The following is a 25,547-nucleotide window of genomic DNA, read 5'->3' on the forward strand; positions in this document are numbered from 1 at the left end:
AACTGTGTTTAATCATTTTGGATAAATTTGACCAACATGACTTTGGTACTGGGGAGACAAGATATATCATCTCTGATTTATACATCAAATCCCGAAGGATTGCCTCTGCAAGAAAAATGCTGCTTCACGCTGTCTTGCAAGGTTTGTGACAGAGTCATGTTTGTGCACAAATGCTCACTTCTGTCCCCAGGCACAACTAGAGCCCTTTCCCATGTCAGCCGTGCTTGAGGAGCGTTTTCTCCCCTGACTTCTGTAGTGTTTATTGACCCTGGGGCTGTGCAAGCAATCGCGCTGCCCACAGTGGCTTGCCAGCTCTCCCTCAGGCTCCTGCCCGTTTACTGCGGCCTTGTTGAACCTGCCAGCCTTGCAACCTCACTGCACTGAGAGACCTGGATTCACCCCTCTGCTAACCTTTTACTAGGTCTGTCAGATCAAACTGTGAAGAAACTGGACAGAAAAGTTATTTGGAAATACAGGATTGCTGCATGAATAGCTGTATTAAGGATAATTGCTTCTCGTTTAGGAAGAGATTGAGCTTAGAGATGTTTTTGTTTGGGGCTTTTTTGCCTTCTTTTTTCATCCTATGTGCTGCAAGCCTGAGATGAGAGTTGTGTTAATGATAGGTGAGCCTGTTAAAAACACATTGCTCTGCTCCAGCGTCTGCATTAACTGTGGGGGTAACTGAAGTTAAACTTTGCTTAATCAATAATCTCAAGGTGATTAAAATCATCTGACCAGAAGGTTTGTTCTGAATACAGCTTCTTTCTCATGGGGACTGTAACTGACTATAAAGATGTACTTTTGTATCTTTATGTAAGTTTTTGGTGGGGGAGAAGGATTTGTGAAAAGATTATTTTTCTTTAGAGTTCATTCAGGATAGTTTTATTATCAGGCACCCTTTGTGTTGCGCTGAACAGTGATTTTTTTAAACAATATGCTTAGCCATCATACCTCAACCACCCAGAAAGAAAAACTGGATATTCTAACTGTAGATATTGCATTTTGTTTCTGTTTTGTAACAGTAGAGGTTCAAGAAGGAAAAATAGTATAAATAAATCTATACATAGTGTATTTTCCTTTCAGTTTGTATCCGTGGGAAAGTGCTATAAGGCTTTTAGTGGAGTATATTTTTCGACTGGTCAGTGTGTGACCCCGGTGTTAACAGTGAGTCACATTGCAAGTCAAGAGTTCACTATTTTTTTGTCTTTCCCACTCCATCTAAGGAGATTCCACATACATGCCCAAGTAAAATTGGGAAAAACTTGCAAATTAGTAAACAAATCTTGATAATATTGTAACAGGGTAAGTCAGCTGGTGACATATTCACTGCCAAATACCAAATAAGAATGTAGAAATTCAAGAGAGTTTCTAAGACATACAGGCAGTCCGGGGAAAATGAGACAGCTGGGCTCACACGAAATCTGAGAAATGGGTGAAAGTGAGAGGGAAGAACCTGCCTATTTTAGCTATACATATAAAATCACATTTTTGTGTCCTTACTACTACCATTCTAACGTGTTCTAGGAAAGAATTAAAGCTTAAGAAGATTTTTTTTAATAACTAGAGAGTGTGGTTTCCCTCTTTTTTTCTGGTTCCCTTTTCTCTTGTCCTTCCATACAGCTTTAAGTTTTTGTTTCACCTTACTCATCTCACAGAATTTTCACAAGGTAAAGCGTCAGCCTAGTGAACCTCTGCTTCATGACGTTTTTGCTTTCTACTTATGCTTTAGTTGCAGTGTTTGAGGGTAGCATGTCAGTGCGAAGCTAGTTGTGTATATTAACAAGCATTTCTGCTGACATTTGTGAGACCATAATTAACATAACATTGTGCTAGATTAGCATTATGCAACCCTTCACCCCATTTTCTTTTTTAATCCCCCAAATATTTTTTATGTGTAAACATCCATATAATATTATGACACATGGCTAGTCTTAGTGCTTTTTAGTGGACCTCACAAAATTATAACATTTAACTGCATTTGGACTGCTTGTGGGTACAACATAATGGTACGTGTAGAAGAAACAAAGTGTATTGGAACAAAGTCTGGGTAAAAAGTTATTTGGCTCTGAAAGTGTAACCTCAATCAATGTAAGTAGATCACCAGGCTCCTACCTTTGTCGTTGGACTTGAGTTTTACTTTGCAGCGGGAGTCTAAACCAGAAAAGGCACTGAAGAGTGTTACGCTAAGACAGTATTTTACATACTTAAGTGTATGTTTCATTTTTCTTCTAGCTTTTTAGAAAGAATCGACAGTGTCAGCATGGATGACTACACACCCACAGATCAGGTCAGTGTAACCAATGGGGCAGGGTCTGAACCAAGACACCCATTCATATGAATTCTTTATGTAATTTATTTTAGTCCCGGCAGCAGGTGAAAAAAGGCATACTGCATAATATCAAAATACAGTCTAGCAGTTTTAGTAATGGGTAATAAAGAAGAGGCTTTTGGTGCTGCTGCCTTGTCTTTTATTATATGTAGGTTGGCGATTCCTGTAATATGTCTGTTATTTCTTCTTGCTTTCCACAAAACAAAGGGAACCGAAGACATAAATGTAAAAACCTATGGTTTCCCTTGCCAGCCTTCGCTACACAGAAGCAGTGTTTTGTTTCAATGGTAGAGGTGATGGAAACTCAGAGGGGAGCTCATCATGTCCATCAGACGGTTCCTTCGGAGGCAGAAGCCTGCAGAAGGTCTAGTGTCCAAATTCGGGGAGAGCACCAGCGGCAACAGCAGACCTCGTGGATTCCTCTGTGGGCTTGCAGACATCTTCTTTCCAGCCTGTGCCTGCCTCCTGTGGGCAGGATACTTTCTGTTTAAGCCTTATTTGCAGGACAGTACACTTTTCTTCCCAGCTGTCATGATACAGTGAGGTGGTGAAACACTGGCCCAGGTTGCCCAGAGAGGTGGTAGACGCCCCATCCCTGGAAACATTCCAGGCCAGGCTGGACGAGGCTCTGAGCAACCTGATCTAGTTGAAGATGTCCCTGCTCATGGCAGGGGGTTGGACTAAATGACCTTTGAAGGTCCCTTCTAACCCAAACTATTCTATTATTCTACATCTTGATAGAGTACTCTGATGACGAACTCATTCAGGAAAGTTAAGGCTGAAGTGGTGCAGCCTTGGAGGAAGGAAGGGCTTCACCATGGTATATGGCTTCAGCTGCCTTCCCTAAGCTCTGACTGTGTCGTTTCCTTGGGCAGGTTGTCTCTTTGGCAAACTTACTCTGAGGTTATTATTCTTCAGTACTGGTATCCCACTGTCACCTACTGGTCTCAGCCAACATTGTGGACCACGTCATAAACTGCACATACAGGTGGCAGAAGATAATCCCTGCACTGGATAATTCAGTCTCACTGTGCAAGGTGTATAACAGGTGGATGCCCTGAAAAAAATTGAATCACTAAATCTCATTGTGCAATCAGGGACCGGAATACAAAGAAACGAAGTGACTTGCCAGAGATCACACAAGGAAGTTTGCGAAGCAGAGCCTGTTTCTTCAGAGCTGGTTCAGGTCAATAACCACCAGCTTGTCCAATTACTCTGACCGTATCCTGAAACAGAAGGCAGTAAAAAGTAGTATACCTTGTATTATAAGGTGAAACTTGTATAGTCAACTCGGTATAGGATCAATTACTAAAGCCCTCAAGAAATTTTCAGAACAGAGCAGCAGCCCTAGGATTTACTCCATCCAGACCTCATGGTCTGATTTTAGCATTGATACCACTCAGCTGGAGAGAGAAGTCAATGAAGCAAAGCCTCATTTTTGTTTTCATTATTTACGTGAGCATTGGCCTGTTTGTTCCTGGGAGGCCTCTCTCTACCTGGAGCAGTCATTTTGTCATCTAGAAATTATTCCTTTTATTGCCTTTGGGAAGAAATGCCCCGTGTCTCCAAAGAGCAGAAGAAACCTTTGGTATTTGGCAGGCAGAAAACTTTTGCTCTAAAGGAGGGGTTCTCTTCTGCTTTTGTGTTTTCGTCCTGTTATTCTGTATCAGTTGTCCTGCTGAACTAACTGGTAAAAATCACTACTTTCCTTTTTTCTCTTGCTTTCTCTAGGTTTTTTTGCACCATCTCAAAATAATGACCGAGCCCAATAACAAACAAATGTCGGCAGGTGACAGAAAATGACACTAGCATGTAAAATAACTTAAATCATTAAATAAGTGGCCTTCAGCTGAGTTCATGAAGCTCTCAAAGCAGCTGAAATTTGCCAGCTACTCTCAGCAGTAGATGTTAGGGTAGGGGAATAAGGCGAGCTGTGCTCAGACTCTGCACCGCTGCCTGCCTCCTTCCCTCCCTGCTCTCACAGCCTCTGCGTGGCCAGGAGAGCCAAGCTGGACCGTGGGTCCTGCTTGGGGCAGAGGAGGTTCATCCCCATCAGGCAGCCCACAGCTTTTGCTGGCCTCCGGTTTGGTTCTGCACCCGCTGCCCGGGCAGCAGTGCTGGATAGTCAAGGTTAAAAATGTTGCTGGTGATGACAATGGCACATAGTGAGCTAGTTGCCTGAGGTATGCATCATAAATGGCTTTTGCCTATTTCCTTTCAGAATCTAGGAAATTATTTTTTTTTTAATTAAAAGAATGTTATTTAAGTTGCAAAGTATTGCTACTTGAAAAATAAGAAATTCCAGATTTATGTACAACCTAAATTCTGTTCCCCTGTGCTCTGTAACAGAGCTTTAATTACTCAGTCACAAGCTATTATTTCGATAGGATTTCTGTCTCATTCAGTACAAAAGAGGGGCAGAATTAAGGTTGCCTGGGCAACTGTAAATCTGGAGTTTTCTAACATTTGAATACTTGACTTTACAACATGAATAACATGTTTTTCTTAGTTTTATGTAACTTCAGAATTTGTTATCCACATCACATACAGAATTACATGACCATCAATAACAGGTTTCAGTGTGCACTAAGGAGAACATGTACATGGTCTCCTACTTTCCAAGTGTGCAGAAGCCACGTACAGAGATGATGTTTGTGTATATCCACTGTGTCCGTATGGACAAATATAGGCTTACCAGCAGGTCTCATTGAACTTTAATTAAATGGAACATTTAAGACTTTTCATGGAAAATAATATTCAATGCTTTTAAAAACAAAATGCAGTTAGAAAAAAAACTTTGCTAATCAGCTGCTGTGTTCTGATTTCCAGGACCTGTTAAGATGCAGAGTGTTGACATCAGGGATTTTTGAAACAAGATTTCAAGTAGATAAAGTAAATTTCCAGTAAGTCTATTAGTAATAGTTTATGAATATCATACTAATTTTTAACAGTTTAGTTCAGACATCTGTGCTCATGTGTGCTTGGTATAGTAGGTTTATGGTGGGAACTGGGTGCGGGTTTTTTTGTTTGGTTTCGTTTTTTAGCTCTCTTTCCATAGATCCTACAAAATTGCCTCGTATTTTGTAAAAAGAGCTGATATTAGTTACGTGCGTTAGTGATGCTCTATTGTGGGGTTGTCTGTGACTGGGACACTTGCCCTGGAAAAAGAGTGTATTTCTCATTGTAGGGGTTCTGTAGCCTCCTCCTGGCAGGTGGAGCTGTGCAGCTCTCTGACATGCAGCACAGCATCAGCAGATCTCTCTCCCATTTGGGTGGTATTTTACCGCTGCTCTCCTTGGGGCTGTCAGATTTTTAAACTGAACCCTCGTGCTGCATGCTTTGTGTGACTTTCCTAGTGCACATAAGTGATATAACATCCTATGGCTTTTTAACAGCATGTTTGATGTAGGTGGCCAGAGGGATGAGAGAAGAAAATGGATCCAGTGCTTTAATGGTATGTAAAAATATTCCACCTTTTATTTTGAACTTATTTTCTGAAGTGTGAGCAGCTTAGTATTCATACTCACGCATGGTGTGTCACTAATACAGGAGTCCAGTGTTACAGATATTTTCTTTGGGTATTTTTGGCAGTTTGGGGAGTAATGGCACTATTACCCCAAGGAGTATGTTCTGGGATAACGGAGATGTTCATTGCGCTCTCCTTTCTCTCTTTTGTGTGTTCTGCCCAGATGTCACGGCTATCATCTTCGTTGTGGCTTGCAGCAGCTACAACATGGTAATAAGGGAAGACAATAACACAAATAGACTACGAGAATCCCTGGACCTTTTCAAAAGTATCTGGAATAATAGGTAAGACATGCCTCATTTCCCACCCACCCTCCCCAATTTAGCTACGGTTCAACTCCTTACAAGACGGGACTCTCCTTACAGAATGCTCAGATTGCTTGTTGAGCCTGGAGAAGAGAAGGCTCCAGGGAGACCTTATTGCAGCCTTCCAGGACTTAAAAGGGGCCTATAAGAGAGATGGGGACAGGCTTTTTAGCAGGACCTGTAATGATAGGACAAGGCATAATGGTTTTAAACTAGAAGAGAGGAGATTCAGACTAGACGTGAGGAAGAAATTTTTTACAGTGAGGGTGGTAAAACACTGGCCCAGGTTGCCCAGAGAGGTGGTAGATGCCCCATCCCTGGAGACATTCCAGGCCAGGCTGGACAGAGCTCTAAGCAACCTGATCTAGTTGAAGATGTCCCTGCTCATGGCAGGGGAGTTGGACTAGATGTCCCTTCCAACCCAAACTATTCTGTGATTCTATGATTCAGAAAATGTCCAGGTAGGTCCAGGTCACAGGGTGTCCCCACAGCGGTGGTGGTGGTAGGGACTGTGGCCCACGTGCACAGGGCGTTTCACCGCTGCTGCCAGAACAACACAGGGCATGGGGACAACTTGGGAAGGACAAGCTCCCCATGCCAGCTGCCACCAAGGAAGCAGGAGAGGCCCCTTCCTGGCATCACGGTGCTGCTTGACCAAGAACATCCTCCAAATTACTGGAACACAGCAGCAGAGGCAGCGGCTGTCAGCGTTGCCATCAATTCACCAGCTGGTTCTGCACTCAATACCCACGTGGGCAGCTGCTCTCATAAGACCTGTCTCCGATAGCACACAGGTTCTCTGCCTGTGGGATGATATTTGAGATCGTAACTGCTATTAAATTGCAGTTCTGTCATAGTGCATGTAAGCTGTAGATATGTAACCAAATTGCAATCTGAGTGTGTTCCTAATAGAGAATAAGTGCAAACAATACACAAAATAAAGTAATGAAGTTTCCAGCGCATACCTGTCAGGATGCTCTGAGGTGATTGAAGGCAGAGTGAGAAAAAATGTTAAGTGCAAGTCCCCAGAGGCACATCATCTCAGTCATAGCTAGGTACTAATTGGAGAAAAAGAGAGATTATTTTCTTTTGATTCATCAAGTGTCATACAGGCCACCCTCAAAGACAAGCTATGTGTGTGGATGAACTATTCATTAAGACAGAGCAGTCTGAGGGGAAAGCAGCTTTCCAGTCTTTTTCTCTTGCTTCAGCAAAACTAAAGTAGACAGTAATCTTTGGGTTTGGACTATGGCACTTTTAGGAAATGTGATCATTTTCCCAACTCAGTATCAAAAGGATAATTTAGAAAACTGCTCCCTTCAGAAATGTCTACTGTAGTTTTTATAAATGTATTTACAGATCCTGTAAATATCCATCAGCACAGGTGCAACCCTATCAAAGCCAATTTAGATCATCTTTTTTTTCTGTTGAAGCATGTTCAATGCTACTTCACTCTCTGTCCACGCAGGAATAGCCAGTGAATTTTCTGTTGAAGTTTTCCCTGATTAACCTATCAAAGATAACACAAACATTTGGTTTGTTTTTGACAGGTGGTTACGGACCATTTCTATCATTTTGTTCTTGAATAAACAGGACATGCTGGCTGAAAAAGTCTTGGCAGGGAAATCAAAAATTGAAGATTACTTTCCCGAATACGCGCATTACACTGTACCTGAGGATGGTAAGGTTTCTCACCACGCAGGGACTGGCCCCACTGGCATCTCTGTGCCTCTCTCTGTCTCTCTCTATCGCGCACACACAAATTCACAGTCACACACCGTTCCTTAGCACGAGCTGTTGGTCAGGTGAGGAGCACGTAGCTCAGAGGTGTCCCAGCGCGGGCAGGGTCTGAAGGGGCTCTGGCTGCTGTGAGGCTGCAGGGGGACTGGGGGGGACTGGCTGCAGAGCCCCTGCCTTCTCCAGCTTTGGAGCAACCCAACGGTCCCAGGGAAGCAAAACTGCTGGGGCAGGTCTCTCCCCTGCCAGATGCTTGTGCCTGCGCCTCCCACAATGCTGAACTTCATTAGGGATTTGTTAGACTTATTTTGCAGCTATTCTGCATCCTCCAATGCTGTAAACTTCAGCCTTTGCAAATGCAGGTGGGAAACCCAGCAGACCAGCAAGGGAACTTGAGTGGAGGAAAACCACATAAAGTACAAAGAAAGCTGTGACGATGGAGCATGGCTTTAGTTTCTTATCATTTCAAGAAGCACAATAATTCCTGCACTGCATTTAAGTGTTGGATAAGTAAACTGTGGTACTATGCCAGTTTTATACCAGGCAGAAGGCTTCCAAATGTCTTAGGTGTGTGTCTAGCAAAAGTGGTAAAACTTCCACTTTCTGACCACTCACCTCTGCCATACCCGAGTGCTGGCCCTGGCATGGTGCTTGCAGCCGCCTGTCAGAAAAGGCTTTTGTTCTCCGCTGGCCATAAACAGCAGCCAAGGTTATAAAAGTGAAGATGTTAATAAGCTATTTTCAGCTATCACTCAGATCTGGAATTTCAGGAGTGTCACTCTGAGTTTCGAGTGAAGGGGATAAATAAACTGTCCTAAAACCTGAGTTAGCCTACACTGGTTTTACAGTACTAAGGGTTTTCTGAAGAAATCTTGGAATCTTGGGGCACCATCAACAGATTTCCCTCTCCCAAACATACACCAGATATGCCAAGTTTGTGTAAATTTTGAACTTTTTTTTTGTAGTAGGCCAGTTGTCAGGATAAAGTAGCTTTTGGTGTTTCTCTGTGGGATTTCACAGCAGATATCCAGAGTGATCCAGAATACTCACACATTAAACAGCTCTTTATTTTGAAACCGTAGTTGTTCATTTATTCTGTAATTTCAGCTGACGTTATTTAAGGACAGCAGCACTGAACTCCCAAGGTGCTGCTGATTGTGCTGCTGCCCTATGTTTACCCCTAGTGCTGTACATAACAGAAGAAAATATGTTTCCATGTTCTGATAAATTCTACTCTTTTCCACATTACATTTATAATCTTCTGATTTGGTATGTTAGATGAGGAGAAATCACATTGAAAGATCATGAATAGGTTATCTCTTCACTGTATTAGTTTTTTACACTTACAGTAAATATAGTTGTTACATGGCCTAGATAGAGATCAGTTCATCTGCTGATGAACAGTACTGGCCAGTGAGTCTCCTGCTCAACAAGAATTTGATCTAAGGCCCCTTGATGGGCAGTATATCTAAGTATTCTGCTGACTTGAGGCCTGATAATAATATATATATATATATACACACATACATATGAAGATCTTTTGATGCCATCATTTTTTTTCAAGTGTAATCTTGGACTAACCATTTAAAAACCTGAATTCCTGCCTGCAGAAGATTCATTCAAGAGATGCTGTTGTGCTGCAGAAACTGAACAGCTTTTCTACTTTTTCTAGTCATATTTTCTGATAAAAGTTTAACTCCCACTTGTTTTATATCTGTGTGAACAAACTTGTGAATGTGATTTAGCCTCTTCATGGTATGACCAGTGACATTGTTGCAATGATTTCACCAATTTTCAGATCCATAAATGATGTTAAAGACATGAAAGTTTATTTCTGACTTTACAGTACCTTTCTATCTTAGAATTACCTATTGGGAATCTCCCGTGGATATTTAGTATTTTAATTGCTGTATCAAAGAACTACTTCCTTCTTCGGTCTTTTGCTATGAAAAGTGGATGATTGTTTGCTTTCCATTTTTCTGATGTCATTTATTTTTAATTGAACAGCAACACCAGATGCAGGAGAAGACCCAAAAGTCACAAGAGCCAAGTTCTTCATCCGGGATGAGTTTTTAGTGAGTAACTTTGATCTTATATGTGATTCTATCATAGGAAATACTGGCAGATGGCATATCTTATTTAGGGAAAACTGATGGATTTTTGCAGAAAGCTAGAAAGATAGGAGAACATCTGACAATTCCCTGATTTTCTTCAGCCACCCATCTTGCACAACCTTCTCCACCGTGTGCACGTTTTGTGCTCTCTGCACAGTGGAGCGGTGCCAGGCACTGTTTCCATTGCTGATTAGCTGTGTTTTCTGTGGTTGTCTTCCAATGAGGTACTACTGGTTGTTGCCTTGAATGTTTGTTTTGTGTATCAGTCCAGTCCTTGTTTAAGCAAATAGGTGCATTTTTTTTTATCCTGCATTCCTCCAAGGGCCTTGGCAGGGGTCAGCTGGCAAGAGGGAGTGAACAAAAAAGCAGATTTTGTCTTTAAGTAAGATTTGTTGTGGCAGTTAAGAGGTTTGCCGCACCCTAGGGCTGGAGTCATGGCCCTACTGAGGAATGGTAAGAAAGTTTATTGTCTGCTTGGAGTTATTCTTGTAATTAAGGTTTCCTCCAAAGTGCGGAGCAGTAACAGAGACCAGAACCAAAGCTCAGTGCTCTCTGCATCTCGTGGGAACTGTCTGGGGGTGTTTGAGAGAACAAATTCAGTAGTTACAATTAAGAATTTTAAAGTCGTTACGCATTTACGAGTATTGTTAGGATTTACAGCTGCTGATGCAACAAGGAAGAAAGAAGCAATTAAGTGTATTCACACTTCAGGGATTTCCATTCACCACCTTAACCTTCCGGCTTACGAGGAAAAACGTCAGCTTGCACGGTGTTAACAGTTACTGAAAAAAGGCCCACTCTAAGCCAAATCTCTCCTGCAGTAATGCTGAAATGCCATGAAGCAGATGAGGGTGTCCAGTTTGGAAGGAAGGTCCAAGAGAACCAAATTATGGGGAAACTAGGATGAAACTCCCCGCCTTTGTCTATTTTCATTATTTAAAACCAAACAAAACCCTAAACTCAGGGCTGAGGTCCTTACCTGCTGTGACTCACTGGCATCTTATAAAGAGGCCACAATTGAAGCAGGTAGGTGCAACCAGAGAAGAAACCGCAGTGTGGTTGCACAGGCCCTTTGCCCCAGGGAGAAGCCTTTGGGGCAGGGACAGCACCCACCAGCCGCTGGGCTGTCCCTGGGGCTTGGGTGTGGGGCTGAAACAGCTTTCCCCCCTCTCCGCACAGTCACCACAGGCCTGGCAGAACTGGGCCCATGCGAACCTCGTGAGGTTCAACAAGGCCAAGTGCAAAGTCCTGCACCTGCATTGCGGCAACCCCCAATGGCAGGGCCTGTTGCAGTAGGACAAGGGGTGATGGTTTTAAATGAAAGGAGGGGACATTTAGGTTAGACATGAGGAAGGTATTTTTTACAATGAGGGTGGAGAAACACTGGCCCAGGTTGCCCAGAGAGGTGGTAGGTGCCCCATCCCTGGAGACATTCAAGGCCAGGCTGGACGGGGCTCTGAGCAACCTGATCTAGTTGAAGATGTCCCTGCTCATTGCAGGGGAGTTGGACTAGATGACCTTGGAAGGTCCCTTCCAACCCAAACTATTCTGTGATTCTATGATAAGCAAGTTTATGTGTCTGTTTCTTGGGTTTGTGCTTGGTTTTTCAGCGTAAAGAAACAGAGGGACATACTCATTTGAACACTCACTTTCTTTTCAAACAGCCCAAAAGATTAAAGTCTCGCAAGTGAGATATTTCTGCTCCCACAAATGGTCTGGACAGCTTGCGTGTGCCCCAAGCAATGGAGGACATCCACGGGCCCCATTGGGAGGGCAAGGGCTGCAAAGGACAAGTGGAAACAGTATCTTCCAGTTTTGTGGGGTCAGGCATGGAAGGCTGAGGTTTTGGAGAGGCGGAGACAGAGGAAATAAAGCTTAGCTTACAGACTGGGGGAGGGTCCAATGTCCTTAGCCAGGTGCAAGGAAGAAAAGGTGTGTATTTTCTACCTAGAGCCTTCTTGGTTTTGCTTTATATGTTTCTTTCCGAGCGTCTTCATTTTTCACCTTTTCTTTGTTCCGCTCTGTTATGTTTTCAGACACGATTCAGAGAAATTTGGTACTGGTACTGATAAATTTAAAGCTTGTGATTTGAAGAATTTTAGAAGGAGGTTAAATATAAACACATTTCCAATAACTTGCTACACAGTAGTATACGAGTATTAGGAGGTCAAGATACATTAGCTCCTGATTTCAGGACCAGTGTGGGGACCCATGGCTGCTGGAGACCTGGGTGGCAGGCCTGGCTGCTGGGCACCCCTGGTTTGTAATGGGGGGAGCGGTGGGTGAGGGCTGGCAGGACGTGTCTTGTAGGAAATCCTCTTTCCTTCTGCTGGGGCATGTCCTTTCTCCTCTTGGGCTCTCCACGGAGGCGCCATGCCCATGTGCTCCTTGTTTAGCTCACTCCCCAGCCCCATTTTGCTGTTTCATCCGCAGGGCTCTCCAGCTGCTGGTGTTCTGTTTTAATACATCCCCAGTGTATCGGTGACCCCTGTTAAAACAGTGGCACAGCCCCTCTGGTTCATCCTGGGTTTTAAAAACATCTGAATCTGGGAGGCGAAGGGGCTGCTGTTCAAACACACAGACCAGGCTTCCCCAAATTGTGCGTTTGGCTGAAAACTGTTGTGCTGATCCCCACAGTACAGGGATGCTGGTATTAAATAATCACGCTTGTGTTAAAGTAAATGTTCTTTCGTTGCTGTCCCAAGGGATATTTCTTTTTTCCTCTGTGAACTGGTGCTAAGTAACACACTACTATTCAAAATGAGTTTTGAGTAGGGTTGAAAATAGTGTGTTTATCTTAAAATGAGAGAACTATAGCGCTGTCAGGGGACCAAAAAAAAAAACACCAAACAAAAACCTAACATTTTGAAAATACATTTTTTATATGCTTTATGTGGAGCTAGGTGTCACCAGAACATTGTGGGCAGCTTACTGCTGTAGATATTAGTGGAATCAGTGCGTGATAAACAAGTGAACACTTACTGAAAGAACACCTTTTTTTTTTTACCAAAACACAAGAAAAAGATTGAACAGTGGGTCAGGAGGGTGGTCTCTCCTTGCTGCATCTGAGTGGTGGCATTATAGCACTGTTTTATAGAACAGATCTGCAGAAAGAAAACAAAAGTAAAGCAGCTATTGTATCCAAAACAGAAACACCATTGCATATTTTTTTACTGTTTTGAAATTTGTATCATCTTGAATGTCCACACACAGACCTGTCCTTTCAGCCCTTGGGTTCCTAAGGGTCTGATTTCCCCCAGACTTTGCAAGACAACCAAACCCTTCTGAGAGATTTTGCAGGTAGACAAATCCAATCTATATTTTATCTGAGTTTCAGCATCTTGCCACCACTGCAGTAATTTGTAAAACTTTTTACCTCATTATTGCTTTGTGCAGTTTGTGCTTCAGATGTGGTCGGAACAACTTACTCAACAATTGAATATGTTATTAAGTTAGTATTTTTCATGAGGGTATAAGCCTTGAACTAGGCATTGAGTGTAGCTTAGTAAGCAGAAAATAATTCTTAGCATGCACATGGAATGTCCCCTGTTTAATTAGTGTTGAATATCTAATGTTACCCAAATTATCTGCAAAAATCTGCAATTTCTTGTTGATCTAATTACATAAATCATGGCTTGTAAATGTCTATAGTTTTGCATAGCTGTACCTGCAGGTAAGTCCTATATGTAAAATAATTTGCTATATTAAAAATAAATGGTGTGGCCAGAGGGAGAGAAAACATTGGATTTTGTTGTTTAGCCACCATAATTTGTAATAAAATTCGAAAGAGATTTATAAAAATTATTACCCAAGAACTGACCTTCTGATTTCATGACATTCCATATATATATATATATATATATATACACATATATATATATATATATATCCATCCTTCAAGATAATTATCTAGAATGGTTTTATATTTATTAGTCCTACAATAATGCAAAACAAAATTGAGAATTTAATATATATATATATTTATATTTTTTTTTCAATCTCAGGGAATTTTTAAGATAACCACAGGTGAAGTGATGCTGGGGCTTAAGTTAGCAACCTAAAAAGTTGTGAAGTAGCCTCACGTGGCCTGGTGTTTGCAGGATTTGTGTGTATGTTATTATTCTGTGGGAACCTGTCTACTCTAGTGATAATTCCCCCGTGTTCTGGTCTCAGTGGCGATAGCAAGTCCTTGCCTGGCTGAATGGCTGCACAGAGGACACTGGAGCAGCAGAGCCACTGGCTGCTGTTCTCCACCGCTGCCACCTGCGCAACCGGGAGGTTTTCAGTTTTGTATTGCTGACTTGAAACAAGAGTTCAACACTTTGCCACATGATGGCACCAAAAAAGAAGAAGAAAAAAACGTATCCTGGGAGGAGGCTGCAGTGCGGTCAGCAGCACCTGTCAGTGACACAGGGATGTGCAGACAATGTAGTAACTCGTGCACATGGTGTCAGTGGCTCTGACAAAGTAGTAATGTATGGATCTCGTAATATTTTCCTTTGTCTTTTCCTTTTAAATATGAGAAGAAACTTCTTCTCAGTGAGGGTAACGGAACACTGGAACAGGCTGCCCAGGGAGGTTGTGGAGTCTCCTTCTCTGGAGACATTCAAAACCCACCTGGACACATTCCTGTGTAGCCTCATCTAGGTGCTCCTGCTCCGGCAGGGGGATTGGAGTAGGTGATCTTTTGAGATCCCTTCCAATCCCTAACACTCTGTGATTCTGTGATCTTTGTTTCAAATTTATGATTAGTGTTGGACCAGCCCACAGACCTTTCTTCTTTTTCTATTTATTTTTAACCATCTCTGTACAAAATTTCCCTCGTTTCTTTGTTCTCTGTAGGTCCCTGAGAGGTGAAAGTTCCCGCAGCACAGCGCCTGACCCTTTCTCTTTCTGTGTTTCTCCCTGTTTCCACAGAGGATAAGCACGGCGAGCGGCGACGGCAGGCATTACTGCTACCCACACTTTACATGTGCAGTGGACACAGAAAATATCCGCCGGGTGTTCAACGACTGTCGGGACATCATTCAAAGGATGCACCTCCGCCAGTACGAACTCTTGTGAGGGGGATCACCGTGGAACCTGTGGTTTTAAAGTCTTTGCTCCTTACTCTTTCTCTTGATACTACCCCACACAGGATGGAGGAATATACTATAGAAATGTCAGTCTCTTCACTTGGTTTACTTTAACTATTTAACCTTAAAGCTGATTTGAAGCAAGTTTGGGTTGATTTTTTTTTGTTTTCCTTCATGCTTTTTGGGACTATTTTTGTGCTTTATTTTGACATGCCACTTCTTCGTCATTCCACTAAGCCCTTCGGCTACCTCTGTTCCCTTAGGTTTTGTGTTTTATTAACTGAACGCGACCTGCTAAATATTTTTTCCAGCAAGTAAGCGTCAGTTCAAACTGGTATGTCAGCTGGATGACACTAAAGTCATACCTGTCCCTCTGTGTGGGTTTCCTTTTTATCATGACATTGAAGAGTACTTGATGGGTGAGGAAAAAAAAAGATTAATGCACTTTGTATCAGGTTATTAAATACTGTTGAGGAAGTAGACACACAATGTAGCAGCACCACAATATTTATTACTCTGTCACAGTTTTTAGCATTTCTGAGTTGCAGGTCCGCTGATAAAGTGACCTCCTCTTTTAAGCCGTTACTGGCACAGGAAGTAGAGTAGATAATGAGAGGAACAGTGAAGACAAAGCAATTTTTTTCTGGGGTTTTGGAGCGAAGTGTCTCTGCACACCTCAGGCATTTGAATTACAGCTACTTTTCAGCCTGTTGCATCTGGGCAGAAAATTTACCACCCTCACTTACGTTATTTGTGCTGTCCACAAATGATCCTTTTAGTTCCGATCATTCTTGGACAACAGTCCTCTCCCTATATATATATTTTTTTTTTGTTTTACTGCTGGTTTATTATATTGTACAGACTGTAAAATGTAATATTATTTTGTACAACTTTATTGAAGAAAAATACTTGTAGAAGATCTTTGTGCCTTGATTATGGCTGTACCTGTAAAATGAGCTAAGATGTAAGTATGTTTTTGATTGCGCTGTACAGCTTGATGTCAACCTTACCTGCAGCAGTGACTGGAGGTAAGAACTTTATCTGTAGAGTTTAGGGGTTTTTTTCTGGTTTATATAAAAATGCTCTTTAGTATAAAAATTATAAATTATGCAAATTAACCACTTACCTTTCCAAGTAAGGTATTACAGTCACCGGATGTTGCAGCAAACATGCCTTTCTCTTTCGAAGTCTCAGCTTTAAAACATTGGAATTCATTCGAGTGTCCAAATTGCAACCTGGTGTTGTTTTAATGGGAACCAAGGATTTTGGATTTTTTTTCCTTTATATTTAGAAAATATGTTTGGTAATTCTTTGGTCATTCATAGAACTTCACAATTGCACCGACCAATTGTGAATGTGTAAAAGCACCATTATATAGAGCTCTTCAATCTTTGTACCAACAGCGGCTTTCATTGTGCAAGTAAATAGCGAGAAAGAAGAAAAAAAAAAGGTGTATAAACCCTTGTGTCTGGCCTAAGAGAATTACAAGATGACATTTTTATTTCTCTTTTAATAAAGAGACACATTAGAAAATGGTTTTATTTTAAATATTGTAGAATCAAAATGTGTGAATATTTCTCAAACTTGAATAATTTATGCAAATGACATTCTCAAAACAAGTTGTGGTACAGTACAATATATAAAAAGCAAGAATTGCTGTAGCAATAAGGCATGTCCTTTTTAGTAACTATAACACTGCTTTATATTTTATACATAGGTGTTTTATGTCTGTGACTATATACTTTTCCTGTGTCCAAGATAACCTGTACAAATGTCTAAAATTACAGTTGCAATAACAGAAACCTAGAGAAGTGTTAGACTACATTACTTTATAGAGTGTTTGACCACACTTTGGACCATTCCCCCACTTCATTTTAAATTGAAGGAGATACTAAGAGCTAACACGTTGCCCACACTGGCATATAAATCTGCAGGTTTGATTCACTTTTTACTGTAAGCATTGTTATTAGTTACAGACCCCAATCTCTCAGATTTTTAAATTCAGCCTACAGCCAAATTCAGAACTTGTTTCTATTTGATGATAAACAAGCCCATTTTAGATACTGTTAATAAGACCATTTCCCCTTCTCAGAAATGCGAATACTTTGATATCTATATGGTCAATGTAATTATCGGATATTTCCCAGAAAGTGAAAGGCTGGGTGGAATAAGCTAGTACTAAACAAAATGCCCAAATACAAAGATTCTCTCACTTCCCATGCCAAAGAAAGTAGTAGAGCGAATACCAAGAGCCGTCTTTTCTTTGAAAACACCCCCCCCCCACCCAGGAGTTTAGGTTGGAGCTCCCGGCCTGTGTAGGAATGTCAGCAGGAAAACTGGTCCTGGTGTGAAACAGCCCCTCTGGTTTTGCTGGGGCAGGTGGGGAGGAGCTGTAGGTTTGTCAGCTCTTCCCTGGCACACTGCAGGACAAGGCGCTGAGCTCAGATTTTTTTACGTTCTCCGCGCTGCCAACCAGGCCGGGGACTTGGCCTCCCCACGGAGGAGCTCGTGCAGTTCAAAACGTGACTCTACAAGAAGTGAACGGAACTTGGCGGCCCTGCCGGCATCTAAAGTAACGTGTGTTCCTGTCCCTCTCTGGCCGTAGCCTGAGGGCCAAGGTGTAGGATAATGTTACTGCAGCTGTATTTGACCTTCCTTCTTGCAGAAGATCGGCAAGTGGAGGGCCCCTCGCCACACAGATCTCTGGGATGCAACAGGGCCCTCTTTTTTTTTTTAAGCTCATCGTAGCACATCTTTTTAAAAATAGCAGCTTGAGGTGTCACCCTAATTTTTTTAGCAGGTTTCAACTGTGTATCAGCAAACTGGATCCACAAGCTTCTTCCCGTTGTTGTCTGGTAGACGATAACTGCAAATCGTAGTCAGCTAACAATTTAATCCATCAGGAACTGGAAGATTTCTTGTCCCAAACCTCAGTCCTTTACATCTGACATCCTAAAAAGGCTACGGAAATCCGCATCTCTCAGTGCTGTTTGTAGTTTCTGCCTGACCCTAACAAAGAGAGTATGACATGAGAAGGGCCATGCAGCAATAAAACAGAGAAACCTTTCCAGTTTGCAGGACTGAGCCTCCACCAGGGGTAAGACACTAGTGCAGAGAAGTGATGAGGCTATAGGATTTACATAATGTACAGTTACACTTTTAATATACATATTTGATACAAAAATTATAGCAGGAAAAGGACTCATTTGATTGTAGAATACAGTATTTTTGTACAGCATGAAACGTTCATTTCAGTTAATTATTTATCCTGTAGTAGTCATATCAGCTGTATAGGACTTCTATGGTATGTGTAAATGCAACCTGCCTTCAGACTAGCAATCAAATTAGGTCATTTGCTGGCATGAATATAGTCTGATGTTTGACTGTTCTCAGCTTTGGTATTTCAGTGACTGAATGCAGATGTCTGGCTCTTCATACTGCTTTATGCTTACTGATTAAATGCTGAGCAAAATAAAATGGTGGAGTGAGAAGCTGAAAACGAGCTAGTACCAGGATTACAAGCAGAGCACCTGCTGCCCAGTAGATAGTAAAGACTCTGCTCTCATACGGAAGGAAGCATTTTTGGAGGGAGAAGTCGGTTGGTGTTATGCTGCCCTGGAAAAGAAATGAAGACTGTCACTTTGCTGTTACAGTGGGTTCTGAATCAGGAGTAAACACCGCAGCTGCCAGATCTCCAACTTCTAAATTCTGTGTTGGGTGGCGAGGGTTGGGGCCAGTTTCCCAGTACCAGTGCCTTCTCCAGGGGGCTGAAGAGTCCGTTCCTTGCGGTGCTGGGCACTAACTGGACTATTCACCAGGCCAACATTAGCCCAGAGGCCAACCCTTCCCTCTGTTCCACCTAGCCTGAGCAGAGAGCTGGGCTCCTCATCCGATCTGCCTTCAAGAGAAGCCTGACTTTAGCTGCTGCAAATCCACCGGGAAGGAGCCTTCCCAGGCTAAAGTTAGGTGTTAGGAATGTGCCCCTTCCTCCCCGCAGACCCTCCTCCTACCCAGTACGTGCTGCAAAAACCACGTTGGCTAAACCAAATTACGAACATGAACTATCAACAACAAAGAACTTCATTGGGTTTTGGCTCGACTTTGCAGTTTAAATAAAGTTTACAAGGGACCGAGGCTGACTTAAACCAGTAGTGAAGATGATGCAACTTTAATTAGCCAACCTCTTGTTTTGCAGTGAAGATGCGCTGTCTGGTGTGTGCAGAGAGCATTTTTGTAGTATTTTGAAGGCAGCTACTCTCAGGAATATGGAATAAACAGAACCACTTTGGACAAAAAATGTTAACAGTTGCATAGAACTAATTTAAAAGTTTGGGGTTACCTGTGTATTAAGCGGCCTAAGCTCAGCGGTAAAAATAACACGAAGGATTTGCCCCCCAAGTCGCAGACTGCTCCGTAAACAGATTGTAGGTTTTGCTTCTTGCTCCAATTTCTAGGAGTTCTGTTTTATTTTTGAACTGGGGAACTAATTGATTTACCTCTAAGGATATATACTGAGCACTGGAACTGCCTGCGAGAGCATAACCACCAACACACTGTATAAAATGTGAATGGCAAAGGAGGTGGCAGACAGTTGGCCTGTGACAAACGTTTTCACTGTGTGAAGCGGTTAATGCACAAGTTGGAAAAACCACGATCACCATGCGAAAGAGTTTGAGGTGGATACGGTCTTGTTTTCATAGTTGGTATATCAACCAAGCCAAACTACTCTTTCTACTGTTCAGTGCACAATACTGATTATTTTTACAAGTCAATAGTTTACAATGCACCCTCTTTATAAGAAAATGGTAGATGCTTGTACCCAGATACTAATTAGATCTTTAAGAGCATTGCTTTGTACCACACCGAACGTGTGGCTCCCACAGATGTACTTTATTATAAAGTGGATGCAGTGTACTGAGTGGGTTGGGTGGGTAGGCAATTTTTTTTAATTTTTTTTTTTGTTTTTACAGGTAGAATCAGTTTTAAAATATAGCTGACTGCCATGTTGATTTATTTATGAAAGTTATCTGACAAAAATAAAAAAACCAATTAAAACTTACCATGATGAAACTAGGATTGTTTCTATTCCTCCAACTGAATGACGGGACGCTGATTTCTGGAATTTTCCCCGCGTGTAGCACTTCACAAGCACTATGTGTGTGCCCACTGAGAATCAGCCGGGGATGAAACCACCACATCAGCTAGAACACAAAATGGTAAAGCACAAAATTTAAGTCATAACAGAAAAAAATGCAGCTTAAGACCCTTTTTTTTTCCTTCTGACAGAAATAAATTCTGAGAATTCCAATGTTCTCACCAAGTTTTGTGGAACTCTGTTTTCCAATAAAACACACATTGATATTATAATATCACTGATACCTGTTTGTCCCTCATCCCAAAAACTGGAACTCTTTTTTTTGCCACTAAAGATGAGAAAACAAAGGCAGCAGCACACTGTTGACATCACAAGGAGAAAAACCTTGGGTTTACTAAAGCAATGCTATTTTCTTGTCTAAGGGAGAACCTTGTACTGCCAATCTTGAGTGAAGACAATTTATGCAGAAGGAAACAAATACCGCCCATTAGGTTTGCAGAGAATATTTTCTTATAGTGACTAATTCAGCAAAAGCAGTGCTTTCCAAGTGTTGGAACGTAGTGGCTTTCTGCTGGGTCTGTCAATAATTACATTGTACATGAAACACAAAATGCTAAATGAGAGTTAGCAGCCCTGCAGCAGACAAGAGCTCTGGGACTTGCAGCCAGTACCTGGGAATCCCAGCAGCACTGAGGCCAGGACAGCAATGAGCCTCAAGGGAGCAGCTCTAACGAGCGGCCTCTCAAAGGCCTCATTAAAGCCCGAGCAGCTGTGCTCTGTTTGTCTCAGCTAACATTTCCACCATTTTTTAATCTAATCTTTCTGCTCATGTCCCCCACCCACCCACCAATAGTCAAATTTCCTAAGAAATCAAACCTTTTGTGACGCTTCTTGAGACAGTACATCATACTTCTCTTGAAAGGGGATGTTCTTCTCCTCTGGAGGAGCAGAATCTTCTCCGGTGCATTCAGCGTCGCTGCTCCGATAGAGAGGGTAATGCTGGAAGACATTCAAAGCAAGGGTCAGTTGACAACAACCCAGCCGTTCCGCAGCAGTAATAAATACACTAAAAACGTGTCAGTGTGTTGCCTCACCCCACCCCCAACACACCTGTAAAAGGATGGGTTCTGAGGCTGGAAGCTTTTCCACATCACTGCACCTTTTGTTGGAATGATTCGGTTTCTGTGAATAAAATCAATCCATACATATTGTCTTCACCTATGTGTACCTTAGGGGTGGGGAAGGAAAGTAAACAACAGCCACATTTTCAGGGGTTGGGGTTTTTTGTTTGTGGTTTGGTTTTTTGCATGAAAAGCAGTATCAGCTCAGAGTACAGAGTTCAAATACTGTCCATTGTATAAACTTTTTAGAGCCTCTACTGTGGATGGAAGGGGAAATGCTTTAATTCTCCCTTGCTGTATACACTGCAAATAAGGTTGCACTCTTCCTGAATGCAGAAAGCAACGGCCAAATCTCACTGCACCAACAACGCAGAAGAGATTTAGGGCAGCCCAAGAGCGAAAGCAGTCGGACTCCAGCAATTTTTCCCCAGGAGCTGGTTTCCTGATTGACTGCCAGCCCAGTCAGTCCGCCCATGAAAAAGAGAAGAGGAATGAAAGAGAAGAAGCAATTGCATTTGGTGAAAAAAATACTACAATTAAAACATTACTAGACTACCAAGACAAAACTGCAGCAGAATCAGAAAACTCAAAGAATAGGCTAGTGTGAAGGCTAGAAAACAGAACAATATGCATAAATATAAATGCAGGGATTATTATGTATCTTAAGTCACAGGGAGGGTTACGGAACTTCTGCCATTCCTTGGAAGGAAGGAAATGACACCCTCTGTTGGCAGCACTGACAAGGAAGTTAACACTGAGCAATGCAATTAATAGTGAATTAGAAATGGAAGATGCAGATGAGAAGAAAGATTTGCTAACAAGTTGCAAGATGAATTGGAAGATTTTTTTGCAGGAGACTCAGTTATATCCCAACTATTGCTGCAGTACCAGTATTCCCATTGCAGCAGCCGAGTTGCCGGCTCTAATCACTTCTTTAATAAACTCTTACCTGCTGGGAGCAATTCAGTTTGTGAGAAAGCGCCACAAGCTTTGCCTCTGCGGTACGGCAGAGAGCGCAGCCATCGCCCTCCAAGGCCACGCTGTTCACCAGGACAAAGCTGGAACACAGCAGGGAAGGGAAAAGAGAAGGCAAGTGGGGAGGGCAGGAAAGCATCTGCTGCTCATGCACATGCGTGGGAGAAACTTCATTTTATGAAATGCAACAGCTTCCAAAATCACGTGCTATAAATCCACTTTTGAATATCCATACTGTAGCTCAGTAGCTACTCCTACATTTATACAGTCCTAGAATTACATTCAGCCCCTTAAGGCAATGAGAGGCTGATGTGGCCCCTGGTGAAAATGAGGTGGACACCCCTGCTGTAGCCGTTTCTCCACCTGCTACACGGCTTTATAACCAGTTGTTAATTCAGTTGCACACTATGCCGTGTGCTGTGCTTCATGTTTACACCTCAAGATTTTTTTTGTATTGTAACAGATACTCAAGCAGTATTCTAGTGGAATGTTAGAAGCCCACTAAGCTGAATTCTGAGGGAAAGTTGGACTTGCTTCTCTCCCCACATAGATTTTAGATTTCAGAGACGTCAATTTAGACACTGAATCAACTAAAGAGCAAAAGCACACCACATTTGCCTGGCTGCCCTCAACAAACTCAATTTTGTACTTTGCAGTCTCTCGCACTGAGCACAGGATTTTATTTGTAACAGAGAAAGATTTCTCTGTAGATTTCAAATCAGCTTTGAACTTCTGCCACAAGATTCATCCCTGCTTCGTCACTCCTTCAGGACTCAAGGAAGAGACATATTCCCAGTTCAATTCAATAGTTTATGGACATAAGTGACCTGAATGCCTCCACTTGAATCCTACTGATCAAAACTAAAAAAAAAAGTAAAACTCCTTTTTTATCAAACTAAGCTGCTTTTATACCACAGTTTTGTTATAAAATAGTTTATCCAGGAATTAATAATGCAGCTCATTTCAGTTACTGAATATGATACTAGACATATCATCTGCAACTGGATGCAAGAATTCTGCTGTGCTGTTTTATTGAAGGGGATGTGGAGATACTCCTTAAAAACCATTCTTTAAAACACATGACATACATATCTAGAGGACCCCACATCTGCACCATATTAGCATTATACTGAGCATTCGTGAGGCTGATAGATCTTCCTAAAAAAGACACACCATTTCTAGACCTGTCCAGAATATTTTTTTCAACATTTGCTTAATTAAAGCAATCAGGATAAACTTCTAAAGTTTTGAATTTTACAGTTCACATGAGCAATTAGAACCTGCTGTGTGTCTGCCAAACGCAGAGCGGGAACGGGTCTTCCCTTCATATACCTGAGGTTTAAAGACAAACACCTTTCTGCAAATCCACTATTACTTTCCCTCACCAGATTCCTGCGTGGTATCTAGAAGTACCAAAAGGGCACAGGGCAGAGAACAGCGGCCACAGACACACAACTGTGAGCACAAGCTCTGGAACAAGGTCTCCTCTGAGCCAAATCCAGCCTGTGCGTTATTACCCCACCCTGTGGAAGAACCGTGGACAAGCAACTGTTATATCCCCAAATTCTGCAAACAAGAGTTAAATTCTGCAGACTAAAAGAGTTATTAAAATTAATGAAACTCTCAAATTGTAAGCACAGAGGGAGGTTGTTTGTGTTTCTTTACTGAATCCTATTCCTCTGCTATGTTTACAGCCATGGGTCATTACCAGCTGCAAGGAAGTAAAAAGGCAAAATAGAGAATTTGATTCTGACTCCACAGTACTTTTCCATTTAAAAGGAAATGGTTGCAATTCACCTACAGGTCTGCAGAAAGTGTTTGGTGATTAACGTATCACAAACTAGATACAAAGTGGAAAAAAAAATAGGCTCTAAGTTAAGCATTCTTAGGCTATTTCATTAGAAATTCCACATCCAGTTTTCCGTTTTCATCACTCAGTAATCAGCACTTTGAACACTGGAAAAAATTAAATATACTCACTTTATTCCTTTTCGAGTTATTAGCTTTCCTGAAGTAAAGTTGAAAACCTTTTCAAATCGATTTACCTTGTAAGCCGTCATCCTGTGGCACAGAGCAAAAATACAACTGAGGTAAGAAACTGGCACTGCAAATCATCTACCAGTCGCTTTACAGTTTGTAGACCGTTCATCCATTACCTAGACCACATATTCCGTCAGCAAACTCATGGGGATGCGCAGACGCTCAGTGTACTCGGTCCCAGTCACGCCAGTGCAAGCACAGCCGTCCCAGGGTCATACAGCAGAGCACCTACACCCGGCTGTGCTGAGATAATGGAAAGGGACTGTGTTTGGCCAAGAAGCCAAACACAAGGAAAAGCAGCTTCCAGACTGCTCTGCCAGTGCAGAAACCAGCTCTGAACAACTTCACCTGTGCTTGGAGAAGCACAAAAACAGCCTGGAAACTGTTCTAAAATGTATTTGTAGGGCGCGCTGTGCACGGATGGGTACCTTGTAAGATCTTGCTCTAAATTACAATGCCTTCTCATTTGGTTACAATCAAAAACTTTCTGTATAAACACACAACAGGTCACTCAGACACAAAGCAGTTACTGTGCATGCACTGATGTTTCGTTCCTGGCACTTGCGTACTCCTTTCACAGACGAGACTTACTCATAGTGAAATCCAATGTCATGATTCCCGACTACAACCACGAGCTCAGTAGAAATCGGGTACTTAAACATTTTCCGAAATCTCCTGACATCATCTGCCCAAGCCTGCATGAAAAAATTAACGGAGAAATTAATGCTGTTTAACAGTATCGAAGGGAACCACCTGTATATAATACAGAAGCACAAAGTGAGATGTTTACATTTCCTAAGTTTTATATGAGGGGTGGAAAAGTTCCAAAATACTACCAAAATTAAGGAGAATCACATTTCAACTCATATGTAAAACACTAGAAATTCTACCAGTAGGATATCTATGGCAATATTAAACAAAGCCTTGCATACCTAGTCTGCTTCCTTCTGCAATCCATTTCTCTCAAGAAATCCTCATTTTTCTGAAATAAGAGAGCTGTTGGTGTCATACCTGAGGTGAGCTCCATTTTCCTTCATCAAAGATGTCTCCCAGAATAAAAACAATATCCGGTTGCAGTAACCACACAGCAGTTTGGAACGATCTCTCCATTTGCCATTCCCTGAAAGGAGAACACGTGCGTAGTCAGCACTGCCGAAGTTCTGGGTCCTCAGCCCTGAATACACACACACAGCCTGGCAGGAATGGGAAGATGGGTCCTACACACTGAGA

At 42.1% G+C, this 25,547-nt stretch overlaps 2 protein-coding genes across 9 annotated transcripts in view; one reads left to right on the forward strand and one right to left on the reverse strand.

The window, feature by feature from the left end:
* Nucleotides 1-16,545, forward strand: part of GNAL (G protein subunit alpha L) — a 194,883-nt gene extending 178,338 nt beyond the window's left edge. For all 3 annotated transcript variants that reach the window (XM_065831666.2, XM_071804265.1, XM_065831667.2), the window contains 7 exons: nucleotides 2,233-2,287; nucleotides 5,159-5,232; nucleotides 5,725-5,783; nucleotides 6,019-6,139; nucleotides 7,711-7,841; nucleotides 9,905-9,972; nucleotides 14,929-16,545. In XM_065831666.2, the coding sequence (XP_065687738.1) occupies nucleotides 2,233-2,287; nucleotides 5,159-5,232; nucleotides 5,725-5,783; nucleotides 6,019-6,139; nucleotides 7,711-7,841; nucleotides 9,905-9,972; nucleotides 14,929-15,075 (655 nt within the window). In that variant the 3' untranslated portion in view covers nucleotides 15,076-16,545. The remainder of the gene's footprint in view (nucleotides 1-2,232; nucleotides 2,288-5,158; nucleotides 5,233-5,724; nucleotides 5,784-6,018; nucleotides 6,140-7,710; nucleotides 7,842-9,904; nucleotides 9,973-14,928) is intronic.
* A 1,682-nt stretch (nucleotides 16,546-18,227) lies between these two features.
* The window catches only part of MPPE1 (metallophosphoesterase 1), a 31,193-nt gene continuing 23,873 nt past the window's right edge, over nucleotides 18,228-25,547 (reverse strand). For 5 of the 6 annotated variants that reach the window (XM_065831668.2, XM_071804267.1, XM_071804266.1 and 2 more), the window contains 8 exons: nucleotides 25,329-25,437; nucleotides 24,909-25,012; nucleotides 24,258-24,338; nucleotides 22,252-22,360; nucleotides 21,292-21,363; nucleotides 21,058-21,180; nucleotides 20,147-20,287; nucleotides 18,228-18,701 (listed from right to left, as the gene is read on the reverse strand). In XM_065831668.2, the coding sequence (XP_065687740.1) occupies nucleotides 18,519-18,701; nucleotides 20,147-20,287; nucleotides 21,058-21,180; nucleotides 21,292-21,363; nucleotides 22,252-22,360; nucleotides 24,258-24,338; nucleotides 24,909-25,012; nucleotides 25,329-25,437 (922 nt within the window). In that variant the 3' untranslated portion in view covers nucleotides 18,228-18,518. The remainder of the gene's footprint in view (nucleotides 18,702-20,146; nucleotides 20,288-21,057; nucleotides 21,181-21,291; nucleotides 21,364-22,251; nucleotides 22,361-24,257; nucleotides 24,339-24,908; nucleotides 25,013-25,328; nucleotides 25,438-25,547) is intronic. The other variant, XM_071804268.1, reaches the window with a different exon arrangement.

The sequence above is a fragment of the Patagioenas fasciata genome, chromosome 2 (genome assembly GCF_037038585.1).
Source record: "Patagioenas fasciata isolate bPatFas1 chromosome 2, bPatFas1.hap1, whole genome shotgun sequence".
NCBI lineage: Eukaryota > Metazoa > Chordata > Aves > Columbiformes > Columbidae > Patagioenas > Patagioenas fasciata.